Genomic DNA, 13,559 nt, shown 5'->3' on the forward strand with positions numbered 1-13,559 from the left:
TGTCCTGCTAGATTCTAGTGCTGTATTTTAATCTATTGATCACCATATTTTAATAGAGAGACTGCAACATGTAATTAGTTTTACAAGTAAATCAACTGCACTGGGCTGCTTGAAAACACACTTATCAGACAGATTTCAATTTGTTCTTGTCAGTGATGACTTTTCCATGCAAACAAAAAAGCATCATGGAGTTCCACAGGGTTCTGCGCTCGGTCCATTTCTTTTCACGTTATACATGCTTCCCTTAGTCAATATTTTTAGGAAGTACTGCATAAAGTTCCACTGCAATGCAGACGACACCCAGATATATCCATCAATGAAACCAGATGAAACAAATCAGTTAATTGTACATCAAGCATGTGTAAATAACATTTAGGCCAGGTCGACCTGTAATTTTCTACTTCTAAACAAGTACGTTAATAAAGGAGGTCATATTCCTCCCATATCAGCTTCTCTTCATTGGCTCCCTGTGAAATCAAGAATAGAATTTATAATCCTCCTCCTTACATACAAAATTTAGTGACCTAGCCCCATCCTATTGTAAAGATCTCAATGTACCATATCATCCCAATAGAGCGCTTCACTCTCACACTACAGGCCTGTTTAAAGTTTCCAAAGGTAGAAAGTTTGGCTTTCTTGAAGAAATTGTATTTTCTTGATTCCTGTTGTTCTGGGTTGTGTACCCTCATGGTTGAAATGCACTTATTATAAGTCGCTTTGGATAACAGCATCAGCTAAATGAAATGTAATGTAATGTAATGTAATGTAGAAAGGGAGGCAGCCTGTTAAGCTTTCAGGCCCCTCTCCTGTGAAACAGCTCCCAGTTTGGGATGCAGACAACCTCTCTACTTTTAAGATTAGTCTTAAAACTGTCCTCTTGAAGAAATTTTATAGTGAGGGCTGGCACAGAGGACGCTGAACATCCATTACTTATACAGGCTTTGGTTGCTGGGGGATCTCTCAATGCACGGAGCACCTCTACTTCACCTCTCTTTGGCTCTCCATGCATCAGTAGTACGTATTTGTATGCCACTATTGAAAATCGTTTTACACATTGATGTTTAATGTGGTTCTTTAGTATCTTAATTGCTGGGGTTCTTTGTAATTGTAATGTGTATTGGGACAGTGCTACATGATGATTCTGCAGTTGATAGTTGAAATAAAATTTGAGGAGTTCACCAACATAACACTGAAAGAAAAAAAAAAAACAGTCTTCCAACAGTACACAAGATTGTTTTATTCCTCATGGCTGCATTTCCAAGAAATATGATAATCAAAGACCAGAACCGAGTTGGACGTCTTAGTGTTCAAGTTCACCGTGGCATTCGTTTGCAATATGTCTAATTGATTGTCCACATACAGTATATTTCAGCAGATTGCCAAATGAACACATGCCGCATTAAGCATTGCATATATCTCTAGAAAAATGAGGTAGAACCGTTTCAGTGTTCATTTGTCCAAAGCCTGAGGTCATTACGATACATTCTTCGCATTTATACAAATATAACACAGGAATATATTATGAGATATAGTGTAACAGTGACTCCTGAAGACATTCCTGAGTCCAAAAGAAATTGGTCTGAGGAATTTACCAACAAGGGAAATTGATTGAGGTAAATGTTGTATCACTTCAATTTTTCATAGCCCCCAGCAGAAAGCTTGCCTTTCATGTCCTGTCCTGCCTTTGATTCAAAGCTGACATAAAGGTTCCAGGGTAAGCCACATGATTAAATTTTGTTTTGTTTTTTAAGTAAAAGAAAGTACAACATAAAATAATCCAACTAACCTTCATCCAGTTTCTTATAAATTACAGGAGCCTCGACACTGAGCGAAGACCTTTTCGTCTTATTACTGCACTTCGGCAACCAAACAGTTCTCCTGACGACTATGGAAAGGCAGCTAAAGAATTTATATATAGTTAGCTATAAATGTTGCTGATACCGAAAGAAGAAGCAGCAGCACTGATTCCCACTTTGCAATTTTCAGCTCTAAAGATACTTCTGAAGAAACCTTGTAAAGTTCCTCAGACAGGAGTCCACTACTTAAAAAAAAGAAAAAAAAAGGTCTTCTAACAGGCACTAAAGTAAACTGTAATCTTAATCTACATTATAGTCAGAATGGAAGCTTTGAGGTCAAACATCAATGACCTCAGAAACATTTCCAGAACACTGCAATGCTTTAAAGTAACAAAAAGACTATGCTCAAATAATGGTACAGCTTCTTGTGTTGCAGCATATTTTCCCTGGAGTTTTTACATTTCTTGTCTGACAAGAGAAACAAACAGTGTATAATTTTGGTCAGAACAGATGTTAAAGCCAGTGAGCCTTAATTTGGTCCCTTTGAGGAAGTAGAAGATGAAGAGGAGGGACTGTGTGAAGAGGAAAGGGCACTGAAACCACTTGTTCCTGCCATAGTTACAATCTGTGACGACATGGGAGCAGCTGACTTCTGCGCAAACAGTGTTCCTAAAAAACAGAAACCAGACAAGATTATATAGAGTGAAACTCGCAATAAAAACTGGTCCATTAGAAAGACGGTATTGCACAATTAGTTACTTATGTCAGCAGAAATTATGAAAGGTCATAGCCACGGTAGAGTTTATTGTCATTATCTTCGTATTCATTATCCAGTATACATGAACAAAAACTGCGTTCCTTTAGTGCTACTATGTACATAAATATTAAAAGAGGAATGCACATAAAAGCACGTACAAAAGACAGTATCAAAAGTTAAAAGTGTTAAACAAAATAAGTCTGATGCTAAGAAAGTATTAAGTATAACCCCATTTTCAAAAAAGTTGGGACGCTGTGTAAAATGTAAATAAAAACAGAGTGCAATGATTTGCCAATCGTGTAAACCCGTATTTATTGGAAACAGACCAAAAACAACATATCAGTTGTTGAAAATGAATAATTATGGTTTCATAAAAGATATTTGCTGATTTTTGATTTGATGCCAGCAACACATCTCAAAAAAGTTGGGACAGGGGCATGTTTACCACTGTTTTGCATCACTTCTTTTTAAAACACTCTGCAAAGGTTTGGGAACTGAGGAGACCAGTTTCTGGAGTTTTGGAAGTGAAATGCTATCCCATTCTTTCCTGACAGGATTTCAGCTGCTCAACAGTTCAGGGTCTTCTTTGTCTTATTTTTCGTTTCATGATGCAGCAAATGTTTTCAATGGAAAACAGGTCTGGACTGCAGGCAGGCCAGTTTAGGTCCAGAGAAGGCAGCAGCGCTTCTGGATCATGTTCATATATGTTTTTTTCTTTGCAAGGCTGAGTTTTAATCAACATTTGTCCATGCAGCAATGAACTTTGTTCCTGAGCCAATGCAGTGATTTCCAACTGACTAATGTTTTTCCTTTGTTACTTTAAAGTAGCTGAATCCTTTACTTCTGTACAAGCTGAGGTCACTCTAAATCAGGGGTGTCAATCTCACTTTAGTTAAGGGGCCACATACTGCCCACTTTCATCTCAAGTGGGCCAGACCAGTAAAATCATAGCATAATAACGCATATATAACGACAATATTTCTCTATGTTTAAATCACTGGTGAAGGTTTTTGGATGATAAACCCTATTTTAAAGGTCTTTCTACAATAAACTAGAAACATAAAGAGCAAAAACTCAGACATCAGCCCACTGTTTATCTGCCTGGGCTCTCCTCTGCAGATTTAACAGGTCACAAAGCGAGCAGCAGCTTCTCCCTCCGGAGCAGATGTCGCATTTACGCTGTTTCTGAAGCAATTACTGGATCGATTAAAAAAAACAATTACAAAACGTTTGTACTCATAAACCTCCATATTCTCATAGAAATGCAATGTATGTCTTTCTGTAATTTTCACACTTAGCAAAGTCATCCGGCGGGCCGAGCCGGACCCCCTGGCGGGCCGGATCCGGCCCGCAGGCCGTATGTTTGACACCCCTGCTCTAAATATTACTATTAACTTAGTGCACTGCTATGTGCAAAAAATGTCAAAAGCAGGTTTTTCTTTCGAAACGTCAAAACTCACCTGTATAAAGGGTGCCGTTGACCTCCACAGATACACTGATACGGGCTGGTCCATTAGTCGAGATACTCAATGACAAGTCCTGTTTGCTTTCGGTGAGAGGCAAACTATCAGTGGACTCTCCTAAAATTAGCATATGATTAGATTCCTGTAATGTTCTTTAATGATACGATATCACAGCAGCAGAAGCAACTCACCATGCCCATTGTTAAGTTTGAGGTTCATCGGGTTGAAGTGAGAGGCCATAGCCAGGAGGTTTTGTTGGAGGGCCTGCTGCATGAGGCGCTGCTGCTCCTCTGCAAGCCGCATCATTTTCTTCTCTGGGCCGTCAGTTGCACCTCGCTCCAGCTGCTCTCGGAGATGCTCCAATGTGGCAGCTTGTGCCAACTGCTGCTGCTGCTTCTGATGCTGCTCCAGGGCCAGAGCCATGGGAAGCCTGGGTATCATAGGGGTGGAGGTCTCATCTGATTAAGAAAAAAAAAAGAGGGAACATTTTTCAAATTATTATGAAATTAGAATAGCACACAGAGAAAGATAGTTCAAGAATTGAGATAAAATAGTAGATGATCACAATATGCCTGAAAAATAATCTTTCCTGTGTTGCCTGAACTAAAGATACTGAAACAATCCATTTAATTATAAACCTGATAAATGACTCAGCATGACTCAAAACGTTTAATAGTAAAATTTGTCATAGCAAAATTGTTGAAGTCCAAACTCTGCTGGATTGGTATAAAACAATATAGTAACTGTACAGGCTTTCTTTGACACAAGCATCACAAATATCTAATGAGGGAGAGCAGTTTCTCCTTCTGCCATACCGGTGATTCTCTTTAAAGTCGGACTAGCAGATGAATTCAGGCCGTTGTGTGTGGTCAGGTTCTTGGGTGAAGACAGGAGTGGGTGTGAAGCAGAGCTCAGGGAGGGAGAGTAGCGATACAGGCTGTTGGTGTAGCTGGGACGTCGACCTTCTCTGCGATTACTGTCAATGGCAGCCTGAAGCTCACCTGGAGAACTCAGACCCTTTTTGTGACACTCAAATGGATACAGGTACTTCATATACCTGGGAGGACAAGTTTCATATGATCAGTCACTAAATTACTAGAAAATTTGTAAACAGTGTAAAAGGTTGAAAGTTTATACACCTATTAAAAGAGCTTCCATCTTAACAACACATCTACAAACTCACAACACTTACAAATTTAGTGATTTTGTGATTAGGTTTTTTCTTTCATGGTTTTGAGTGAAACGACTGCTGGACTGATTTCTGCCAAAATGAAATTGTATCAAGCAGATCTGTTTTTTTTGTGCTTATTGCAAAGTAACAAATGTTAGTAAGGTAATATGCTAGTAATAAGATAGTAAAAAGACTTGAGGGTGATCATTATGGGTATGTTAGTGTAGTTGCATTAGCATTTAGCTCAAAACATAGCAGTTTCTAAAATGCCTTACGTAGCCACGAGTACACCTGCAGTCATACTCTGTAGACTGTAGGGTTGTTAAATTGTAGACTTGCACAACGTGACATTCTAAATCGACTAATCTAATTTACATACAACTTTTTCGAATTATTTTGTCATGTTATTGCAGCATTTTGGTAAATGGTGGAGAGCTGAAATGCATTAATTCGTAGAATAATAAACATTTCATCATTTGGAGAATTGCATAGCTTTATTTAAGATGTACAAACTATGAATACCTAAAATAACAGTATCAAAAGTCACTCCAGTACTTTACATTTTAACCCATTTAGATATTAGCTATTATCAAACAGTTGTTCCATACTAGAGCTCATATTATTTTTTTGAGCTTCTTTATAAGAAATCTGAGAGGCACCTACTGGGTGCGGAGGGTGAAGGCTGCGCTGGTGATGGACGTGGGAAGATTGAGACCTTTGGTTATCTCCCTCCAGATCTTCTTGTTAATAACCTCCACCAGGCCTCCCTTCTCTGTCACCAGCTTATAAAGCATGTACAGGTCCAACACCTGTTTTGCCATGATGGGGATGCGGTTCACAGGAGTTCCTGGATAAATAACAGTAAATGATTTCTTTTCATTTTTACTTCTGAAAAGTTGGTACAAACCAAGAGTGGTCCAATTAAAGGAGCGGCACAAGGAGGAAGGGCAGGAGAAGGATTCATTCTGATTAACACACTTGAAGGCCTAAGGTTAACTTCAGGTAAATTGGATGAGCATGTAAAATCTGTGTGGATAGATTAGTTCAATGAAGCTCATCTCAAATGGATGAGGGAGGGTATAATTCCACAACAGTAGATTTGCCTCTGCATTGATTTGAATGCAGGGGAGGGAGGATTTCAGACACAGCAGTATTTGCTAGTGACAGCTAACCCCCCCGAATCCAGATCTGGAGAAAAGTCAATTAATGAGGGAGCTAAAACGCAGTTCTAGAAATAAGATTACTGTGTGCTTAGAATGAAAACACACATGCACATTTTCAATGGCCATGACAATTACAGACAAGTAGAGATTGGTGGGGATGTCCTACTCCATCTCCTTAACTTGGATTAGGATTTGTTTTCATTGGACCAAAGTAATCTGCATTAGTGTCTCAACAAACAGTACCAACAACAATTAGACAACTGCAGGATTGACATCGCAGACAGAAATATACAGTTAAAGATTCAAGCTATTTAAACCACATGCCCATGGGTCAGTGTTAATTAGCTTCTGAGAAAATCACTGATTTCCAGAAGAGGATTTAAAAAAATTCCTGTGAACCCTTTATTTCTTTATGGATCAGCATACATATTTTTCTAACACTATAATACTGAATAGATTTTGGTATCAATCAATCAGTGATATAATTTAGTCACTGGATTCCCTGTTTTTTTGGGCAGATCTCAGCTCATCTAAAGATCACTCTATATTCAACTTTGACCGACAATTCAGTTTATGTTGATGCATTTGCTTGCATCAGAATTTCAATATAAGCTGCAATACCACTCCTGCCTTTATTAGGTGATAAATATTTTGAAAATAACATTGATATAGAAAGCATTGTATCAACAATGCCTCAAGAGGAATCCATAGTCTGAACATAAAAAGGGAATGAAAAAAACAAAGGATAAAACCAGAAGAATCTTACCTCGTTTCTGCATAAAGACGAAGAGTTCATCAAGAAACTCCTTCCTCTTTGGGTCGTTATTCAGTTCATAAAGCTGCAAGTTGAAACAGACCAGAAACTAACCATTACTCTATGGGGATTTCGGGCAATTTTTATTTTTACTTCTACCGAATCTACTGACCTTAGCAAAGTCCCTCGATGGTTCTCCTCTTACTTTTCCACCGTCATTCTCCTCGGCCCAGATGGCATTTCCTCTCTGTACATAAAGAGAGAAATCAGTGAAGAGTTTGTCAGCTAAAAACAACACCACTTTCATTTCCATCTGGTTGCTGCAGAATAAAATCGGTTATTCTCATCGTACTTTACTATGGATAATATAACTTCTCTTGAGAGAAATGATTCATAAACAGGGATATAATTAAAAACAAATAAACACTGGGGTGTTGTGTCCTTGGTGAGATACCATTCTCTAAATCTGCTCTTTTTTTTTGTTACATTTCCCTCAAAGACTCTGGACTTTGTGAATCCCACTTTCTGTTTTTAAACATGCTTTTTTTCCTCTGGTTCACCATCAGACATTGCTGCAGTGAACACCTGGTCACTGTAAACATCTGGCATTTGGTTATACCCTAATACATATTTTTAAATATGTTTTAATATATACACAATGCAGCAGTTCACATATATATATTTTTTCAAGCTGAGCACAGCAAGAGGAGATAAAGGAAATGAACCGTGATCTTTGAGTGGTTTAATGTGACACGTTATTCCTCCATCACCTCCTTAACATGACAATTAAAGGTTAAAAATGTGAGTGGAGGGCAGTGAGTGTGCGACTGTGTGGAAACGCCTGCTGAGAGGTTATTGTCTCTAACGCACACCGAACGCTGCATGATTAAGCATTTTTAAAGGTTGATAATAAATAGTAATAGTCTTTATAATGGTCTCTATATAATTACATTAATATGATCATATTTTTTTTTCTTCCTATTAGCCCTTCTGACATTACAACACAATTATTTTAGGACTATTGCTGATCGAGTTAAGGCTTATGAAATGCCATTACATGCTTGCTTTCTGCACACTTTTGCAGGTCAGTGCCTCTCAGTTTCTGCTCATGTTTTATATTAACACGCCTTAGATTACAATAGACATATTTTTGTGTCCGGCAGGATCAAATGCTTAAATTCTTATGCTTGCGGTTGAACAAAATAATGGACTGTTTTAGGCTTTGTCCTTTGTTATCATGACTTTACTTGATACTTGTGTTTGCCATGTCAACATGATTCTACTTGGGACCCACAGCATTTGACATCTTGGGAACCGATAATCAGATGGCTTCTGGTCCAACTGTTTCTACTTGTGTTTATAGTAAAAACACAATTCAAACTGCGAATGCTGACACACAATTACCAGCTGCATGAAAGTGAATTGTAAGTTTGACATTTGAACCATTATCCATTCTAGCTCAATACTTAACTGCTCATCTATCACATTTGCCGTTTCAGTTTTTATCTACCACTTATCAAAATCTAGCAGTGAACTATTTCAACCATTCTTTACTTGCTTTTCGCTAATTGCTTTAACTATTTATGCAATAATGTAACTATTTTGATCATTTATTCACACACTTTAAATGGCAATACAGGTGTTACAGTTAATTCAATATGGGGATATTTAATTATAAAATCTAATTGTAATTTCTTTTTTTTTCTTAAAATTAAAAAAAAAAAAAAAATCACTGCAGGATCTTTTCATGTACATCTAACTGCAGGTGACTTGGTTGAGAATCGAAGCAATGCCCTCTTATAAGCACTGACTTTTCCATTGACCATGTATTTCATATTTCTCAGTTTTAAGTGGTTAAACTGGTCACTGAATGTAACCACTTTACACACAAAACTCCTGAGGTAGCAGAGCTGTTGACACCTGTAGTAGCTTCAAGCTCAGAATTTCTAACAAAGAACACCTTCCTGCTGAAAGCCCATTGAAGGTAGATAAACATCCCAGTCTTTTTACCATCAAATCGAAATAAAACCCTTCCCCCCTTATTGATGAGCAAGTGAGACCCACTGTGGCTCTATTAACAAAGAGCTTTCAGTTAATTGCTCACAGAGCTTTCACACATCCAGGCCTGGGAGTCCTGATAGCATTCAGTATGTAGGTCAGGAAAAGATTTCTTTTTTTTCTTTTTAAAGAGCTCCTCTTTGCATGGTTTTTATGTGATTTTATGTCCTTAAATTACACATTATTTGGTAAATGCGTATTACTAGAAAGCAGTAAAGTCTGCCTCTTCACCCAATTCATGATTAAAAAAAAAAAAATACCTCCTCTCATAATGACCTTCAGCAGGGCAAAAGTGAAAACTTAACCACCATCAAATTTCAATGTAACTGCAGGGGAGACAACAAATTTTTATCCACATCTAATTATTGGGCCTTTAATTACCCCAGCAGGTCAAGATCATTTATCTAGCCCCTTGCTGCGTTGGGAGTTTGGACGAACAGGGGCTCTTTATCCCCTGCCATGTTACATTTAAATGTAAAGTGAGACCTCATACGAGGATTGAACAATGGCTGTGCAGTATAGCCCGCTTGAAGAGCACGTCAAGATTTTCAATGATGGTTCACTAATGAATTGGCTGAAGATGCTGCAGAGAAGGATGAAAATAAAATAGCCAAATAACTTTCAAAAGACCCCATTTGAAACTCAAACTTATTTACATGGATGTTAGATAAGAAAATATAACAGTCAATGACTGAAAAGAAGTTGGTTTTGAGTTTCAGTCTCAAAAAACACGTGGAAGTGGAAATTACTTTTAGTTTAGGGTGTATATGGTCATAGGCTGCATTCCTGTCAATAATCAAATATATTCCTCACAAAAAAACTCAGAACTGGGATTAGTTTAACTTTTTATCAAGATAAACTGGATGAAATGAAACATCATAAAAAAATACCTCCAGCAGTTAATCTGACCACACATGAAGGAGTTAACACTCTTGAAAAGGGCCGTCAGCCTTACAATCATTTGTTCTACTGATAAACTACATCTGAGATATTTCTTGTGCATTAAATAAAAGAAAAATGGATACCAAACACATGCAATTATATTATAACAGAGAAACGCTCTTCATTGCTGCAGATTCAGTGAGATGGTCTGAGAAAAGAAAGCACATTCTCACAGCAGTGTGGCCATATAATGTATTGATTACTTGCAGTGGCATTAAGCTGCCATTTAGTGTTGCCAAGCGACGGTTAAATTATGCAAAGCTATCCACAGAGCTACAGTACCCTCAGCGCTGAGATGTTCTGGGCTTGTTGAGATATTGAATCAGTATTTAGGTGTTTAAATGGTCAGGGATCTATAAGATATAAAGAGAAACATGCATGTTTAACTTTTACCAAAAATCAAGCAAACAGGGGAAAGAAAGCACAAGAAAATAAAAAAAATAAAAATCTTGGTAAATAATGAACAAGGGGATTATAAAACCCCTGATAACCATACCAAAAGCCTGTTCTACTCCAGTGAAACTACTGTAAGTAAACTTTATGGGTAGCTGTTTACATGCTGTGAGGCAGCTGTCCCTCCACCCACAGGCCTCATTAATCAGAATGTATTGTATTGACATGGGGCCTTTCTGAGGGAGACATACACACAGAAGAACCAGTCAGATCGGCCACCATAAAGAAAGAAGAAAATCCATGAGGAGAGCCTTATTTCTTAGAAGCAGTCAAAGACATCTGCTGCAAAACATAAATACTGGGTTTGTAAGTTGTATTTGATACAATCAGTTTCCAGGTTTAAAGGAAGTCTGGCTGATAGGGGCTTATAGAAGCTAACCCTTGAAGCCAACCTTGTCCAGAAATACACACTTGAGGCCATTTCATTAATCCTCTGCCCTCATTTCCACTCCATCTCTCAGGTTTGGACTGGCCCAGTTGAACAGTTAGATTTGGACCACAGCCAAGACCAATCAGCCAGGCCACTGCAAAGGAGGTTTTTTTTCAAAAGTGTGAGACATGAGGCGAAGTATGCAGAGGAAGAGATCTTCTGGCTGGTACTGTAATTAAACACTGTAGTTTGGGCATCCTGCCAAAAGAGACACACTCCCTCCTCCCCATGTGAGAAAACCAGAGGCAGATGAGGCGGCAGTGAGCCTGACTCTCAGCAGGAAGAAGTCAGCAATTAATAATAAGTGGCAGAGCACACACACAAACTAGAAATGACAGTCACAGATGTCAATTTACTCTCTGTGAAGATGAATTATCGCTCTGACAAGCTTAGATTGAATCACAGTCAACGAAAAATATTCTAAAGTTCACTCTAAAAGACATTCAAGAAACACAACACAACCCTTGATTTTGGTACTGAAATTAAAAATGACTTGCCCGTTTCATTGGTTCATCGTAGCCCCAGTCAGCAAAGCCTTTGGGTGATGTGAATGTGTGCTGACCTGCAGGGGCCGTGAGGCTCTTCTCATCCTCTTGTTTTATTGCCGAAGATGGAGATTGAGGCATTTGCTCCACAGCAGCTGATGGAGATGTAGAATAAGGTGAAGCCTGCTGAAGTTGAGACCTCTTTGCCTGTTCATAAGGCCCGTTCTCCTCCTCTTCTTCTTCTTCATTATCTTCAGGCTCCAATATGTCCCTTTCCTCCTCATCTGAGTCTTCATCCTCCTCTTCTGAATCCATTCTGCTCAGATGATGGTCTTGCCTGGAGCCAGAGGCTCTGGCTGCAGTGGCTTGTTGAGCAAACAGGAGCTGAGTTTGAGGAAGATGTTTCTCTTGCAGGTTCATCTCCAGTTTGGCTTCTTGGTGTCTATGCAGCTGCTCCATCACAGCATCCAGCTTCACCCGAGCAGGACTGGACTGTGGACAGACAGCTAAACTTCCCTCCTCTGATAAGTTTGACTATGGACAGTAAAACAGAAATCACTCACTCGATCAGAAAAATTTTGCATTTGAAAAAGTCAAAAAATAAAAAACGCAAAGTAAACTTTTTCTAAAACAAATGTCAGCTATCGTCTGACTAAAGGAGGCACATATTTGTTTATGAATCCAAACAAATCTTCTAGTTAACGTGGTCTCAAATGGCTGTGTCGGCCTCAGAGAGCGCATTTACGGTGGATTGAAGTGAAACAAAGTTTGATGACCTGAGACAATTGATAGCAGATGATAGATTCATTTAAATGCGGATAAACTAGAAGCGGGATACAAATGTCTCTAATTAAGACTTACTGTGGTCTCACTTTCTTAAAGGCTACTTAAGTATGAAAAAACAATTGGGTTATTTCGCTAATGGAGTCCTCGGTTTTATACAGGTACAATTTATTTTATTACACGGAGCAAATAAATGCACATGCAAAGCCTGAATCAACCGATGGAAATGTTTTGCTTTCAGAAAACTTCATCGAAAACCTGCAAACGGCCTCAGAAACGTCTAATTTAATGATCATTTGCTTTGTTATTGTAACGACCACGAGAGTCGTCGGGACTCACCATTTGCGCCTTCGAGTAATTCATCATCGCCAACAGGTCTCGTCTAGTTTGTCCTTCTTCCCTCTGGCAGAATTAAATCGCATCGCATGACTCAGTGTCTCTTTTTGAACGGAGAAGAATCTTCTTTTGATCAAATGTGATTTAAAAAAAAAAAACCACAGTGTGGAGGCCGGGGTGATCGGAGTTGGAGGAGGGGTGAGACTGCTCTGTGTTTTACCTCCCTTGTCACTGCGCATGGAAACTCAAATGTCTTTGATTGTCTTTGACTGAGTGGCCCACACCCCCCAACTTGGATGAATGAAAGGCCCGCCCCGTGCGTAAAGGCCGTAAAATGTTTGGGTTTTTTTGCTTGCAGCTCTGCGGAATTTCCCACCCACTTCACTTGGAAATCCCACCCCAAAACAGAATCCACGGCGATTATCCTGTGCTTTGACGAAGATAAAATGACTTTTACCGTAAAAATAAATGTAATTGCACCCATTGTAATTTAACTATATTTCACAGCAGAAATTGAAATGGCGATTAAATCTGGCAGTAGGCTAATTCATGCTTAATTTTTATATTCTTTGGGCCCTAAATAAATAATCTGAGAGGGGGGGGAAGGGTCCAGTTGAAAAGCAAATTATCTATTTAATCTGATCTAATACCGTCAAGATTTATATACTGGCAATGTGCAGTATGTGCAGTAGTCTGACTAACTTGGCATTTTGCAAAAGTCAGTACAAACTGATTTCATTCAACATATTTATTTGTGAAGAGTGAATTAAAGAAACTCTCATGAAAACAGGAGAAATAGGTTTATTCTGATTTCTTGCCTGATGTTAAGATCTCGGCACCTTGGTAACCATCTGACGTGCCTCTACTCTGAGAAGCAACGTGCATGTGAGAACTTTGCTTGCTTGGAGTTGTAGCTCCTCCCACCAGTCTACGAAAACCCCAAGGCAGATGTTGCTGACATGAGCTGA

General features: G+C 38.7%; 1 protein-coding gene across 2 annotated transcripts; it reads right to left on the minus strand.

Moving 5' to 3' along the window:
• Nucleotides 1-1,239: 1,239 nt before the first annotated feature.
• On the minus strand, nucleotides 1,240-12,772 carry LOC138206165 (AT-rich interactive domain-containing protein 3B-like). 2 transcript variants are annotated; one of them, XM_069162695.1, is made up of 9 exons: nucleotides 12,595-12,772; nucleotides 11,485-12,006; nucleotides 7,277-7,351; nucleotides 7,117-7,189; nucleotides 5,851-6,034; nucleotides 4,832-5,073; nucleotides 4,208-4,474; nucleotides 4,014-4,133; nucleotides 1,240-2,465 (listed from the first exon to the last, which is right to left on the minus strand). In XM_069162695.1, the coding sequence occupies exons 1-9, from the start codon at nucleotides 12,619-12,621 to the stop codon at nucleotides 2,326-2,328; spliced, it is 1,650 nt and encodes a 549-aa protein (XP_069018796.1). In that variant the 5' UTR covers nucleotides 12,622-12,772; the 3' UTR covers nucleotides 1,240-2,325. The 2 variants fall into 2 exon arrangements, 1 of the variants encoding a protein (XP_069018796.1); XR_011178916.1 differs by having other exon boundaries at nucleotides 2,380-2,465; nucleotides 4,014-4,099.
• Between the last annotated feature and the right edge of the window lie 787 nt (nucleotides 12,773-13,559).

The sequence above is a fragment of the Embiotoca jacksoni genome, unplaced genomic scaffold (genome assembly GCF_022577435.1).
Source record: "Embiotoca jacksoni isolate LCO1_2020_lvr unplaced genomic scaffold, fEmbJac1.0.p SCAF_3, whole genome shotgun sequence".
NCBI lineage: Eukaryota > Metazoa > Chordata > Actinopteri > Embiotocidae > Embiotoca > Embiotoca jacksoni.